The 12,254-nt window shown below is 37.0% G+C and overlaps 1 protein-coding gene across 1 annotated transcript; it reads left to right on the top strand.

The window, feature by feature from the left end:
* The first annotated feature begins 2,992 nt into the window (after positions 1-2,992).
* On the top strand, positions 2,993-5,320 carry LOC113735010 (L-type lectin-domain containing receptor kinase IV.1-like). Its single transcript, XM_027261885.2, has one exon. It carries the CDS (start codon positions 3,105-3,107, stop codon positions 5,130-5,132), a length of 2,028 nt encoding a protein of 675 aa, XP_027117686.1. The 5' UTR covers positions 2,993-3,104; the 3' UTR covers positions 5,133-5,320.
* Positions 5,321-12,254: the final 6,934 nt, after the last annotated feature.

The raw sequence follows: 12,254 nt of genomic DNA, 5'->3' as shown, positions 1-12,254 counted from the left end.
CGACTACCATCATGTTCAGTTGTCTGTTCTTGCACTGGTGTCCTACTCCAAAACGTTCACCACACTTGAAGCACAGTCCATTATTCCTTCTAAATTGTATTTCCTGTGGCGATATTTCCCTGATTGGTGTAACTGAACTAGTCTCACCTTTGATTACATTAGTCGGTGGAATTTTATAGGCATTTGGAACAGCTGCAGTACCTTTATATAAGCCAAACTTAGGATCAACAGGTGACTTTGTTAATTGTTTAGCAGATTTCTGCTGCAACCTCCAGGGTTCTTCCTACAATCTGGCTAAATCCATAGCATCTGACACCTTGTTTGGTTTCAACATTTTCACCATAGTCTTAATTTCATCTTGCAATCCACTGATGAAGCTTGAAACGAAATATGATTCGGATAGGTGAGGGTTTTTTACTAGCATCAACGATTTTAATTCCTCAAACCTTTCCTGGTAGTCCTCTACTGTTCCTACTTGCTGCAGCTTATTGAAATCTTCTACTACATCCCGAGCTCCTTTTTCTGCGAATCTCTCACTGAGCAATTCAGTGAATTGTTGCCAAGATAACTCTGGAAATTCCATCTTGATGCCTTGGTACCATACATCCGCCTTATTGTCCAAAAACATCTCAACTACTTCCATTTGCTGGTCTGGAGGAATTTGGTAGGTGAGGAAATATTTCTGGCATTTACGAAGCCAAGTGCGTGGATTCTCTCCAGTGAAAAGGGGTAACTCAATCTTTGGGGGATTTGGTAAGAATACCTTGGAAGGCTTGGCTCTGGAGCACTGATTAACACCAAGCTCAGACTGGAGCTTCGTGTGTGCTGGGGGTGTTGATAGAATTGGAGTTTTTTCTGGCTGTATTGTCTCATCTCTTTCCGATTGCTTCTCTCTGGCCATAATTTAGATCAATGTGTTGAGCTTCTGGTCCATGCCTGAGATCAATGCTCTTATTTCCTGGTCAGAATTCTCCATCTCTCCCCGCAATTGTTGCTGGACTTCTTGTTGATTCTGTTGGAGAGAGAGAATTGCTTGCAGAGCTTCCTGCAATCGTATTTCCTGTGTCTTCATTTGATCTTCCATATTCTTGAATCGTGTGCCTTCCGCCATTGTTAATAGTTGCAATCAGTCCGAGGATCGTTGCTCTGGTACCAATTGTCAGGAATTCAAGCAGGATTCCTGAGATAGAGCTGCGATGCAGCTCCAGAAATGAAGAACAAGGGGGAGAAAGATGGGAGAGAAAGGAGAGGAGAGGGAGAGTGATGACTTGAGGAAAGAAGAATCAATTCTGTTATTTCCCTTCATGCCTCTGCAATTGCAAAGAGCTCATTATATAGGAATGAGCTACACGATCACTAACCGACTTAACAAACTAACATGCTGACGTCATTTGACTCAGCACCTTAACTACCAATAACAGAAACTGTTATTATATATTATTATTTACAATTAAGCCCCCCAAGTCCTGACAATCTGGAAAAGCCACAAGCAAATAACAAGCGGTCTTGGGACTCATCTGCCAGGACACATTGGACACACCTGGAAGAGACACATTCGTCATACCCCATTTCTGCAGTCTATCCTTAATCGATAACTTCCTTTTCAACTTTAACCAGATAATAAAAGCATATTTTGTCAGACTCCCTTCACCCCCATAGGAATATGCCCAAGGCATGTGTCATTTCCTTTCTTCTCCTATTGCTGCCGTGGGACTTGGGGCTTCTCGTTTCGTTTGTACCCAGATCATCATCGGAGAAGTTGACATGATTGATAGCAAATACATTTCTCACAATGTTAGAAAATTTATCCAGGGGATATATCTTTGGACACTTGAGGCTCATTTAAAATTTTAAGTAGTGCTTCTTTATGTAATTCAGAAATTAAAATCAGGTTTAGGAAAGAAATCTGAGCTACAGATAGTCGAGGACAAACACCGCATAACCACCCAAAGTCATAACATCCACTTTTTTGAGCACCCTTTGGATTTGGTATGTAATGTCCCCACATCAATTGTTTTTGAGCCATTAAACTATCTATACTTGTGCTAACCAACTATTAGTAACTATTTAGTAAAGAAAACACACATCTGTTTAAATCTAAAGGACCAAGCCTGACTTTGCTGTTAAATTCTTTTTCTTTTTTTTTTTAAAAAATTTTTTTTTCTCTCAGCATAAATAAAAATTATATAAATAGACATAATGGTGTCCTTTCAATCAGTATGTAGTGTCTCTCCTTTTTTCAAAAAGCTAAGGAAGATATTGAACCCGTTTGGGGCAGGTAGGATTAAGCATTTAGTAGTATTACATATTTATTGTATATTTTACACGATATGGTTTATATAACATTATTTTGTTGTTTGTCTGAATTTTGTTCATGTATATCAAATGAACATACGAATACAACTATATTTATAAGCATACATTAACTATTATAATAAATATAGCAACCATGTCAATTGTACCAAAAAACTGGTCATACCTGCCCCAATCTCTTATTGAGTGTTGGATTTAAGGCCAGTGCGACTGTGGTTGGATTCCGTTTCCTACTATTCTTGTAGTTGTCATAGCCTATAAAAACACGATCTTGTCCTTTAAATAAAAATTGGTGCACATGGGTTAAATATTCATTGTGATTATGTACTATCTTCAATATATAAAGCATGAGGAGAGGGTTAGATGTCAAAATTTTGTGTCATTTTTTGGCTTTTCAATTTTATCCATACAAAAGTAAAGATTTACTAAAGATAACTACTTAAGTTTAGTAACTTCTAATAACTTCCACTTCCAATAATTTCTATTTTTTGTTTGTTTGCCAAAAAAAACTTCAAACTTCTAATAACTTCCATTAATTTCAATAAAAACAATATAATTTTTTCTTCATTTGCGCACCCACAGGTGTGCTTTTCCCTCTAGTGCCCTATAATGAATACGTCACCGCAGTGACATCTGCTGTACGGGACAACTCCCATAAATACTACTCCTACTGCCCTATGTCTAAACACTGAAGGAACTACAGCACAAGATAGTGATTTCAACAGGCTACAATCTTAGAATTAGCTTAAAAAGGATTTGGCAATTGACACACTAGTCTTAGCCATCAAACCATGTCATTCAAACTAATAGCAGCAATCGTAGCCCATTTTCTAGTTCACATCTCAGCTGGTGCAGCAGCTTCTGACGACGTTGGGTTCATCTATCAAGGATTTCAATCATCAAATCTAAGCCTGGATGGATTAGCCAAAATCACCAACAATGGCCTCCTACAAGTAACAAATACCACCATATCACAAACGGGGCATGCCTTCTATCCTAATCGCATCAATTTCAAGAGCACGTCTAACGGTTCAGCTTTCTCCTTTTCCACCCAATTTGTGTTTGCTATGGTACCTGAACTCGCAGGCGTGACCGGTCCGGGAATGGCTTTCGTGATTGCACCAACAAGAGGCCTTCCAGGAGGGCGTTCCGTACAGTTCCTCGGCCTCTTCAATAGTAGCACCATTGGAAATCAAACAAATCACATTTTTGCAGTGGAGCTTGACACTTTCCAAAACGAAGAATTTGGAGATATCGATGGCAACCATGTTGGTATTGATATTAACTCTTTGAGATCTAATGTATCTCGGCCAGCAAGTTACCAAGCTATTAATAAGATTTCATTTGACAACTTAACTCTTTTCAGTGGCCAACTGATGCAACTTTGGGTGGAATACGATGGGGCAGATGGGAGAATCAATGTTACATTAGCTCCAATAGCAGATGCTAAACCAAAAACTCCTCTTCTGTCTTTGTCATGTGATCTTTCAACAATTTTACAGCAAACCATGTATGTTGGCTTTTCTGCATCCACTGGTCCGATTGGGACATCTCTTTTTGTACTGGGATGGAGCTTCAAGGTGAATGGTGATGCACAAGCACTTGATCTCTCTCGGCTCCCTAAGCTACCTCGGTTTGGACCTAAGAAGGTGTCTAAACTTTTCACGGTGGGATTGCCCCTAATTTGCACACTTTTGTTGTTGACGGTAATTTTCGGATTAGCATATTATTTACGCAGGAAATGGAAGTTTGCAGAAGTGCTGGAAGATTGGGAGCTTGCCTACGGACCTCACAGGTTCAAGTATAAAGATTTATACATTGCTACAAAGGGGTTTAGAGAAACAGAGCTGCTAGGGGAAGGTGGGTTTGGCAGGGTCTACAAAGGCGTTTTGCCAACTAACAAGGTTGAGGTTGCTGTCAAGAAGGTCTCTCATCAAGCAAGACAGGGAATGAGAGAATTTGTAGCAGAAATCGTCAGTATTGGTCGCTTACGCCACAGAAATTTAGTATCGCTCTTGGGTTATTGCCGGCGTAAAAGAGAGTTACTTTTGGTATATGAGTTCATGCCCAACGGTAGTCTAGACAGGTTTCTATACAGCCAACCCAAGTATACACTCCACTGGAGCCAAAGATTCCATGTCATCAGAGGTGTTGCATCTGGATTACTCTACCTACATGAAGAATGGGAGCAAGTAGTGATCCACAGAGATGTAAAAGCCAGTAATGTACTTTTAGATGGTGAACTGAATGGACGATTAGGAGATTTCGGGCTGGCAAGGCTATACGACCACGGAACTCTCCCTCAAACCACCCATGTAGCTGGATCTCTTGGCTACCTTGCCCCTGAGTATAATAGGGCAGGGAGGGCCACAACGAGCACTGATGTGTATGCGTTTGGGGCCTTTTTGCTAGAGGTTGCCTGTGGAAGAAGACCTATAGAACCCCGAGCAGCACCAGCGGAGAACATCATTTTGGTTGATTGGGTATTTTCGTGCTGGAAAGCGGGCAATATTCTCCAGGCAGTTGATCATAATTTGGGTAATGAGTATGTGAAAGAGGAAGCAGAATTGGTGCTGAAACTCGGCTTGTTATGCTCTCACTCAGAACCAGTGATTAGGCCAAGTATGAGGCAAGTTCTTCTGTACTTGGAGGGATCAGTTACCTTGCCAGATTTATCATCACTGGTCATCGGTATTTCTGGTATTGGTCTTGACTTTGCCTATGGTGGCTATGAAGATATTAAATCGTTATCCTCGTCTTCCACAGGCAAATATTTCTCTCATTCCGTGGCAGAATCTCTTCTCTCTGGTGGTAGGTGATTAACAATATCTTTCTGTGCGTTAAGTTTGAAAAGAAGCGCAAAAAAAAAAAAAATAAAAAATGAAGAAGAGCTTCTATTCCTGTGATTATTTTCTTTAAGTCGCTTTGTTGAGTGTGATTTTATGTAATAGTGCATTCAAGCTTGCAATGGTTGGTACTAAGTGTCGGTATTTCTTTCCTTGTTTAATTTTCTGTATTCTTAACATGAGTTAAACAGTTATTTATAGGTTAATAATGAAATACTTGCACTTAACCAGTCGGAGAAGCATGCCATCCACTAAAAGGGTAGCGATATCATACCCACATACCCAAAAATAAGAGCGAAGGTAGCCATTATGTTAGAATAATGACAATTTTCTGTGAGCTCATTATGTTTCTATGGAGCTATGATAAGAATAATAGCCTTCACAATGAAATCACAGAAAAGAAGTTAATCATGACAAAAGCTTAAAAGCTATCCGTTTAATTTGCCTGGAACCAATATAAAAGAGGCACAGTACATTTAATATCTAATTATTGTTGTACTACTATGAAAAACACAACTCGGATTTGTTGCATTTGCACGTGGCCAATTACCGAACAAGTCTGGTATTTGGACGTTTCCCCTGTTAGAGAGCACCTCCCATTTTCCAGCATCTTACGGATCACAGGAAAGTGCTTGACAATTCATCGGCATGATGACTGAGAAAAGTCACTGGACTAGGAAAACTCCTGTATATTAAGTCGTATCAACTCATAATGGAGCTATGTAATCATCGGAATGATGGCAGCCGCTAAATTTAAAGTCATATGAATTAGCATAGTAATTGATGTATAAACCTCAATCTGAATCCAGGACGTACAAAGGCATTTCCTTGATTTGCTTTTGTTCATGAAGAGTTTAAAGAAGTTGTGTAAAGATTTAGAAGGTATACAGAATTAATTAGATCAAAATAATGCATTGATATTTTTTAAAAATTTTTTTTATTATAGATAGAATTTGAATCTTCAATTTAAATCAAAGAAGAATTTAGTCCCTTTTCTACCGCCAAAGCACAATAGTTTTTTTGTTCATCCTCTATTGAATGAGTTTTTTTTTTTTTTTATGTACTTGCAGTTATCAGTACGGACTACTGTAACTGTATAGGGCTTACACACACATAGCTTTCACCGCGACTTTTGGGACCTAGCCAACGAATCCAACATGTGGAAAGTCAAGGGCAGAGCAGTGAGAAACCGGGACTAAATTTAACATTTGAGAAACCATGCTTAATCAGGGGTTAATTACAACTAATGTATATCTTATTCTTCACTTTACGCCCTAACCTTTTATTTTTATCCTTGACTTCGATACAGGGACGGAGCCAGAAATTTATTTTTGGGGGGGGCGAAGTGTATTAAAATTTTTTTTTTGTGACGAAATAAATATATTTAATAAGTAAAATTTAGAATCAATAATTATAAAAATAATAAAAACATATAATTATACATACCCAAAAATTTGTTATTGATTAACACTTGAAGTATTGGTAGTTGTTGCACTCGAATAACGAAGAAGAGGCAATTGCATTCTGCGAGTCTTCATCCGTTGAAAACGCTGCAATATTTGCTCATTTTCAATTGTTGCAAAAATATCCTTCTCGATGTATACAACCAGACAGTCATTCATCCACTCGTCTCCCATTTTGTTGCGCAAATCAGTCTTGACAATATTCATTGCAGAAAATACTCTTTCAACAGAAGCAGTCGCAACTGGTAGAACTAATGCCAACTGGATCAGACGATAAACCAATGGAAGTTTGTAAAAGACCATCATGTATTTCCAATCATTTCAAGCTTCCAAAAGCTTGCATCAAAAAAGGGCAAGCGAATTACGCTTACACCACTGCTTATTCAAGAAGAGAACTATCAGTAAAAGCATGCAGTCCTAGTAGCAGTGGCGGAGAGAAAAAGACTGCAAGGCGTAGCTTCTTGTCTCTAGAAGAAGCGGGTTTAGTGGAAGTATCCGGCCTCAGCCCTCATGAGCGTTTTCTATGTCGGTTAACGGTATGCTTCTTCTCTTGGTACAATTACGCAAAAGTTAAAAAGCAAAAAAAAAAAAAAAGGGGTGTCCATGCGATTCATTTAATCTGAGCTCTGAGTGTTTGAAGTTTTAGCAGTAATTTATTTAGTTTACAAATGAAATGGTGCAGGTATCGTCACTGAATCTGCTAAAAGTGATACAGAGCAGGAAGGGTGTGCGATTGAGGAGCTGAATGCGGGGAGAGTTTGTGATTGGTTTTTAAAAGACAAGCTGAAGAGGGAGCAGAATTTGGAGTCTGCGGTCCTGCAATGGGCTGGCCGCCAGAATCCCCTATATATAGGGGGTTTTCCGGCGGCTTGGGGGGGGCTTAAGCCCCCACCAGCCCCCCCTTAAATCCGTGGCTGCTTCTATAGGACAAAATTAACCTTTCATTATTCTAACTTTTTGTTTATCTTTTTTCCTTTCTTCTTTTTCCCCCCTCCTTTATTTACTTTTCTCTTTCTTCTCTTTTTTCTCTTGCTTCCTCAACAAAAAGTTCATCTCAACAAATAACTTTATTTAAAGAGTATAAACCTATCACTTACCTCATCCTTTTGATGACCATTTATAGTCATTTGTAAAACTAGAAACTTCTCCACCATTATACTGCCTATTTCCCTTCTCCCCAAACTCTACATTCACCTTAAATTCACATCCTTGTTAAAAGTCACATTCCAAAATCAACATTTTCGACATAATAATATCTTTTTACCATACCGTAAGAAGGGCTGCACCAATTTTGCTTAAAACCCCAATAGAAAACTTGAGTTTTTGAAAATTGGTGTAGAAAGACCAAACCTGTTAGCCCTTCATTTATTTGTAAAATTAAAAAAAAAAACACATTAGATGGTTAATTGTGCACTTAATTTGTGAATATTTTTCCCATTATTTTGCTAAAATACGGTATTAATTGCTAGATTCTACTTTTATTTGGCTTTTGTTGTTCTTTCTAGGAATTTGTGATAAAAAGGTAGCAAAAAGTGCATTAGATGAGAAATTTCCAGAATTCATTTTCCAAGGCGCGATCGCGTCTTATTTTACTATGAAGTCCGGAGTCCGCAGGACACGAGATGAATTTGTTGTTTGATAAGGAAGTTTGCTACGCCTTTTGGTTGTCCATATTAGTCACAGAATTGGAGATCCTAATTGGATACGATGTGATATAATTTATTTTGAAAACCAATTGATATATTTTGTTGGTTAGTTTATTTTAGGGAGGAGCCTAGAAAGAAAAAGTCATCTTTTCCTTATTAGTATTGGAAAAATGTAGGAACAAGGGGGACTCTTCTACTTCGTCTTTTTGTTCGACAATTCCTTTTCTTCTCTTTCTCTTAACAATAAACCCTAATATTTGTTGTGGTCATGATTCCACTGTGAGGAGTGGATAAACTCTCTTTCTAGTTAGAGGATAATCAAAACTTTGGTTCAACAATATTGTGAGATCTAATTTTGTTTTATTGTTTCATTTATTTATAAGTACTTATATATTCTCTTTTCATTATCGAAATGATTGTTTTGATTGAATTGAGTAAAGGATCCCTATTTGGTTTGAAAAAATAATCTACTACGATTTAAATATCAAATTCGTAATTATTTGATGATTTTAGTTTTGTAACGAGTGATATAATTTGATTGTATTAGAAACTCTTGAATTTATGGCACAGAACTTGTTTAGAGTTCGTTAATTGGCAAAAGAAATAGTCACGGAACTTGTTGTGATTATCGAAGCAGTAAGGAGAAACAAATTGTCAGAGTTTGTTGACAATCATAACCAGTCTATTTATAAATAAATGATTTTTGTTTTTGCATCAATGATCAATTCAATGAACCAAAGTGGAAATTAGACCTTTAACTAGTGATTTGTCTTTTATTAATTTAGCTTTATTTAATTTTGTATTTTTGTCTTTATTTAATTTGATTAGTTGGATTAATTTCCTACCAATCCCCCATTTTATTTATTGGTTTTCTAAGAAAATAAATCATCTAGTCCCTGTGAATACTACCTTACTCACTGTTATATTTGAATTTCATTTCTAGGGTAGGAATTTTATTTTTACTGGTTTGACACCCAACAAATTTTAACACTGTTGCCAGGGACTGGTGCATTATTGATTTATTTTCTTTCGATTTTAAATTTTTGTATTTCCCTTATTTTGTTGCTAGTTTATGGCTTTCAATACTTAACAACTTGGTGATATATAGGATTTCATTTCTAGGAGAGTTAATAAGGTAGGTGTCTTTTCTATTGATCAATGTTTACATTTTCTAACATCTTTTATGGAAAAGTTGGTTGTAGGCCAAATGCAATAATTTAAAACCATTGAAATATGTTATGACTCGGGTTATCCAACTAACATGTGTCCTACACTACAAGATGACTTGGATTTCGAAGTTTATACTGTTGGAGAATTCCCAATCTCTTTCCAAAGGGTGTATGATCCTTATTCAAACATGTGCACTCAAGTATGAAGGGTCAACCCCAACTATAGTTACACAGCAAGGCCACCAATTCCATTGCAACAACTATCATCCACACCTGTTATATTTCTTGAAGAAATTATTAAATCACCAACTACTAACATACAATAATTTCAACGAGAGACAAGAACGAGCATTCGAAACTTGGAAGATCAAATGAGTTGAATGGCATCTAGAGTGAACTGATTGGAGTCTCAAATTTTTGAAGAATTGCACTCATAAACTATTGTCAATCCCAAACAAAAAATGAGTGCAATTACCTTGAAAAGTAATAAAGGACTGTAAGAGTTTCAAAATGTAGTATTTAAGCATGCGGTTGAAGAGGAAGTTGAGAAAGAAGGAATAAGACTCCAACGTCAAACCTTTCCAATGAAAGAATATAGTGAACAACCCCTAATTGTGGTGATTACTCTTTCATTCTATAGCTGATTTGCAAGATCCAAGGAAGAGGAGGAAGAGCGAGAAATTTTGGGAATGCTTCACAAAATTGAGAAGCTAAATGGCAATGAAAAAATCTGTATGAGAGAAAATGCTTCATTTGTACTACGACAGAATTTACCTCCTAAGTGCGAGGATCTAGAAGTTTTTCAACTTAATGGCTGGAAAAGTTAGGAATTATAGTGACCAAACATCTTGAACCAGGAAACAAAGTGACTCGTCTGCTTAAAGATTACTAGCACGTAGTAATGAAAAAAAATTAAAAGATTTTATCCTCCTAGAATAAATATGGTATCATCTTGCCAAAAACATTAAAAAAAATGCTACTTGGAAGGCAACCCAAGAGTTTCAATTTTTAATCATTTTGTGTTTTTATTTCAAGGTTTTGTGTGAAAGTTAAGTGTATTTCATTTTCTTTTGATAGAAGATTTTTTTTTTTTTGTAGGCTGCTGGCGCACTTTATGACGTTTTCAATTTGAATGAGTGCAAATTCTTTGGGCAAAAGACTTTCTATTATAAGACTGCCCACGCTCTATACTGAGTGCATATTGATGTTTTTAAAACCTGATGAAATAAAGCATGATCATGCATTACAACAGGAGTTATTAAAAAAAAAAATAGTTTGGATACGGTCTAATTCTGGATAATAAACTTGGACATATATCTCTTAGTTGATTTTAGATTCTTTTTCTTATTGTCATTTTTATTTAAACTTTTCCCTTTTTACTGTAAACACCCTAACTAATCTCTTTTCTTTTCGTTCCCAAGAGCAGCCGACCACCTTCACATATTAAAACGAAGCGAGCATCGTCATGCTTAATCATCACCTATAGTTGTCCACCACCTTTACCGAAGTTTCTATTCATCGCTCCTGCTTGTGTTCGTCAGTTATCATTGAAGCACGAAGCTTCATCATCGCTGGTTCAGTGGAGCAGCAGTCAATTCTTTCTTTTTGGTCGGCCATCAGCGATTCCTTAGTTGTCACCTCTGATCCATTCGTGTGTAAGTCCGGTGGTTGCTACCACTGCAATCTTCTTCATCAGCAATTTGACCTCTTCCCGACCAGCCTTTCTTACAATTTCATTGCCGACAACAGTAGCAGTTTAGAGTAAATTTTATTGCTCAAATTTCATAATTGCTGAATACTCATGCAAGTAGTATTCTGCCCCCGGAGATGGGATCTGGTTCATAAAGTGTTGATTGGTTATCAATTGGATAGTATTTGTTAATGTTTGTCTTCTGGTTAATGCATATCAATCATGGATGTTGACTCGTGGAGGTTGTTGTTGACTATTACTTGAGATTGATGAATTTTCATTGTTAATTGCTTATCAATTCTGGTTGGTACAATTGCTTGTGGGTCCATCGGTTGTTGATTTTGGGAAGTTTGGTTATTCGTGTACTCTTAATCATTGGTTATCAGTTGCGGATATACATGGTTGTCGGTTGAATGGATTGATCGTGTTGGCTATTATTTCCTCCATCTTGACTATCTATTAATTGCTGTCTGTTGTTGCCTCTTGAAAGATTACAATGGGCTGTCAAAATTAATTATTTCTACTGGTGATTGAATTTAGACTCTCTAGTTGATTTGTTGCTGTTAATTCTGCGATATTGGTCTTGGATTAGTTAATTGCTTTGTTGAATTATGGCCAAGAAAAAGACTGTGTCAAAGAAACAAAATAAACTTCCAAAATGTTAGCTTTTCCATTTGGGTGCACAGTTTCGACACATCGATCACCGGTTGTCCGTCACAATTCTGTTATGGCCCAAACCTTGGCTGCCTATTTTGCTCATGTTGGTTTTCAGCCTCCTGTTGCCCCGAGTGCTTGGCTCAATAATTAGGGGAGTCCTCTTATTCCTTTTTTGCCTCTTTATTTTTATTCATTGAGGACAATGTCCGATTTATGTGTGGGGAGGGATATTTCAAGTGAAAATTACCAAAAAAATTTTTATGAAAATTTATAAGTTTTTAATCTGGTTTTGGAGCTTCTTTTGTCTTCTGAACAAGTAGTCAAGGTGCAAATATGGATAGTGTAATATTATTAGTTTAAGTATTATATTTTCTTGCAATTGACTTGAACGAAGGATGTACAAGATTTGACATATTTAATTCATTTGTGAGCTTTTGAACCTAAGGAGCACTTACAATTATATTTGCTCT

This window comes from Coffea arabica, chromosome 3c, assembly GCF_036785885.1.
Source record: "Coffea arabica cultivar ET-39 chromosome 3c, Coffea Arabica ET-39 HiFi, whole genome shotgun sequence".
In the NCBI taxonomy this organism is placed as follows: Eukaryota; Viridiplantae; Streptophyta; class Magnoliopsida; order Gentianales; family Rubiaceae; genus Coffea; species Coffea arabica.
Note: the sequence above shows the minus strand (reverse complement) of the source record. Positions and strands in the feature narration are given on the sequence as shown.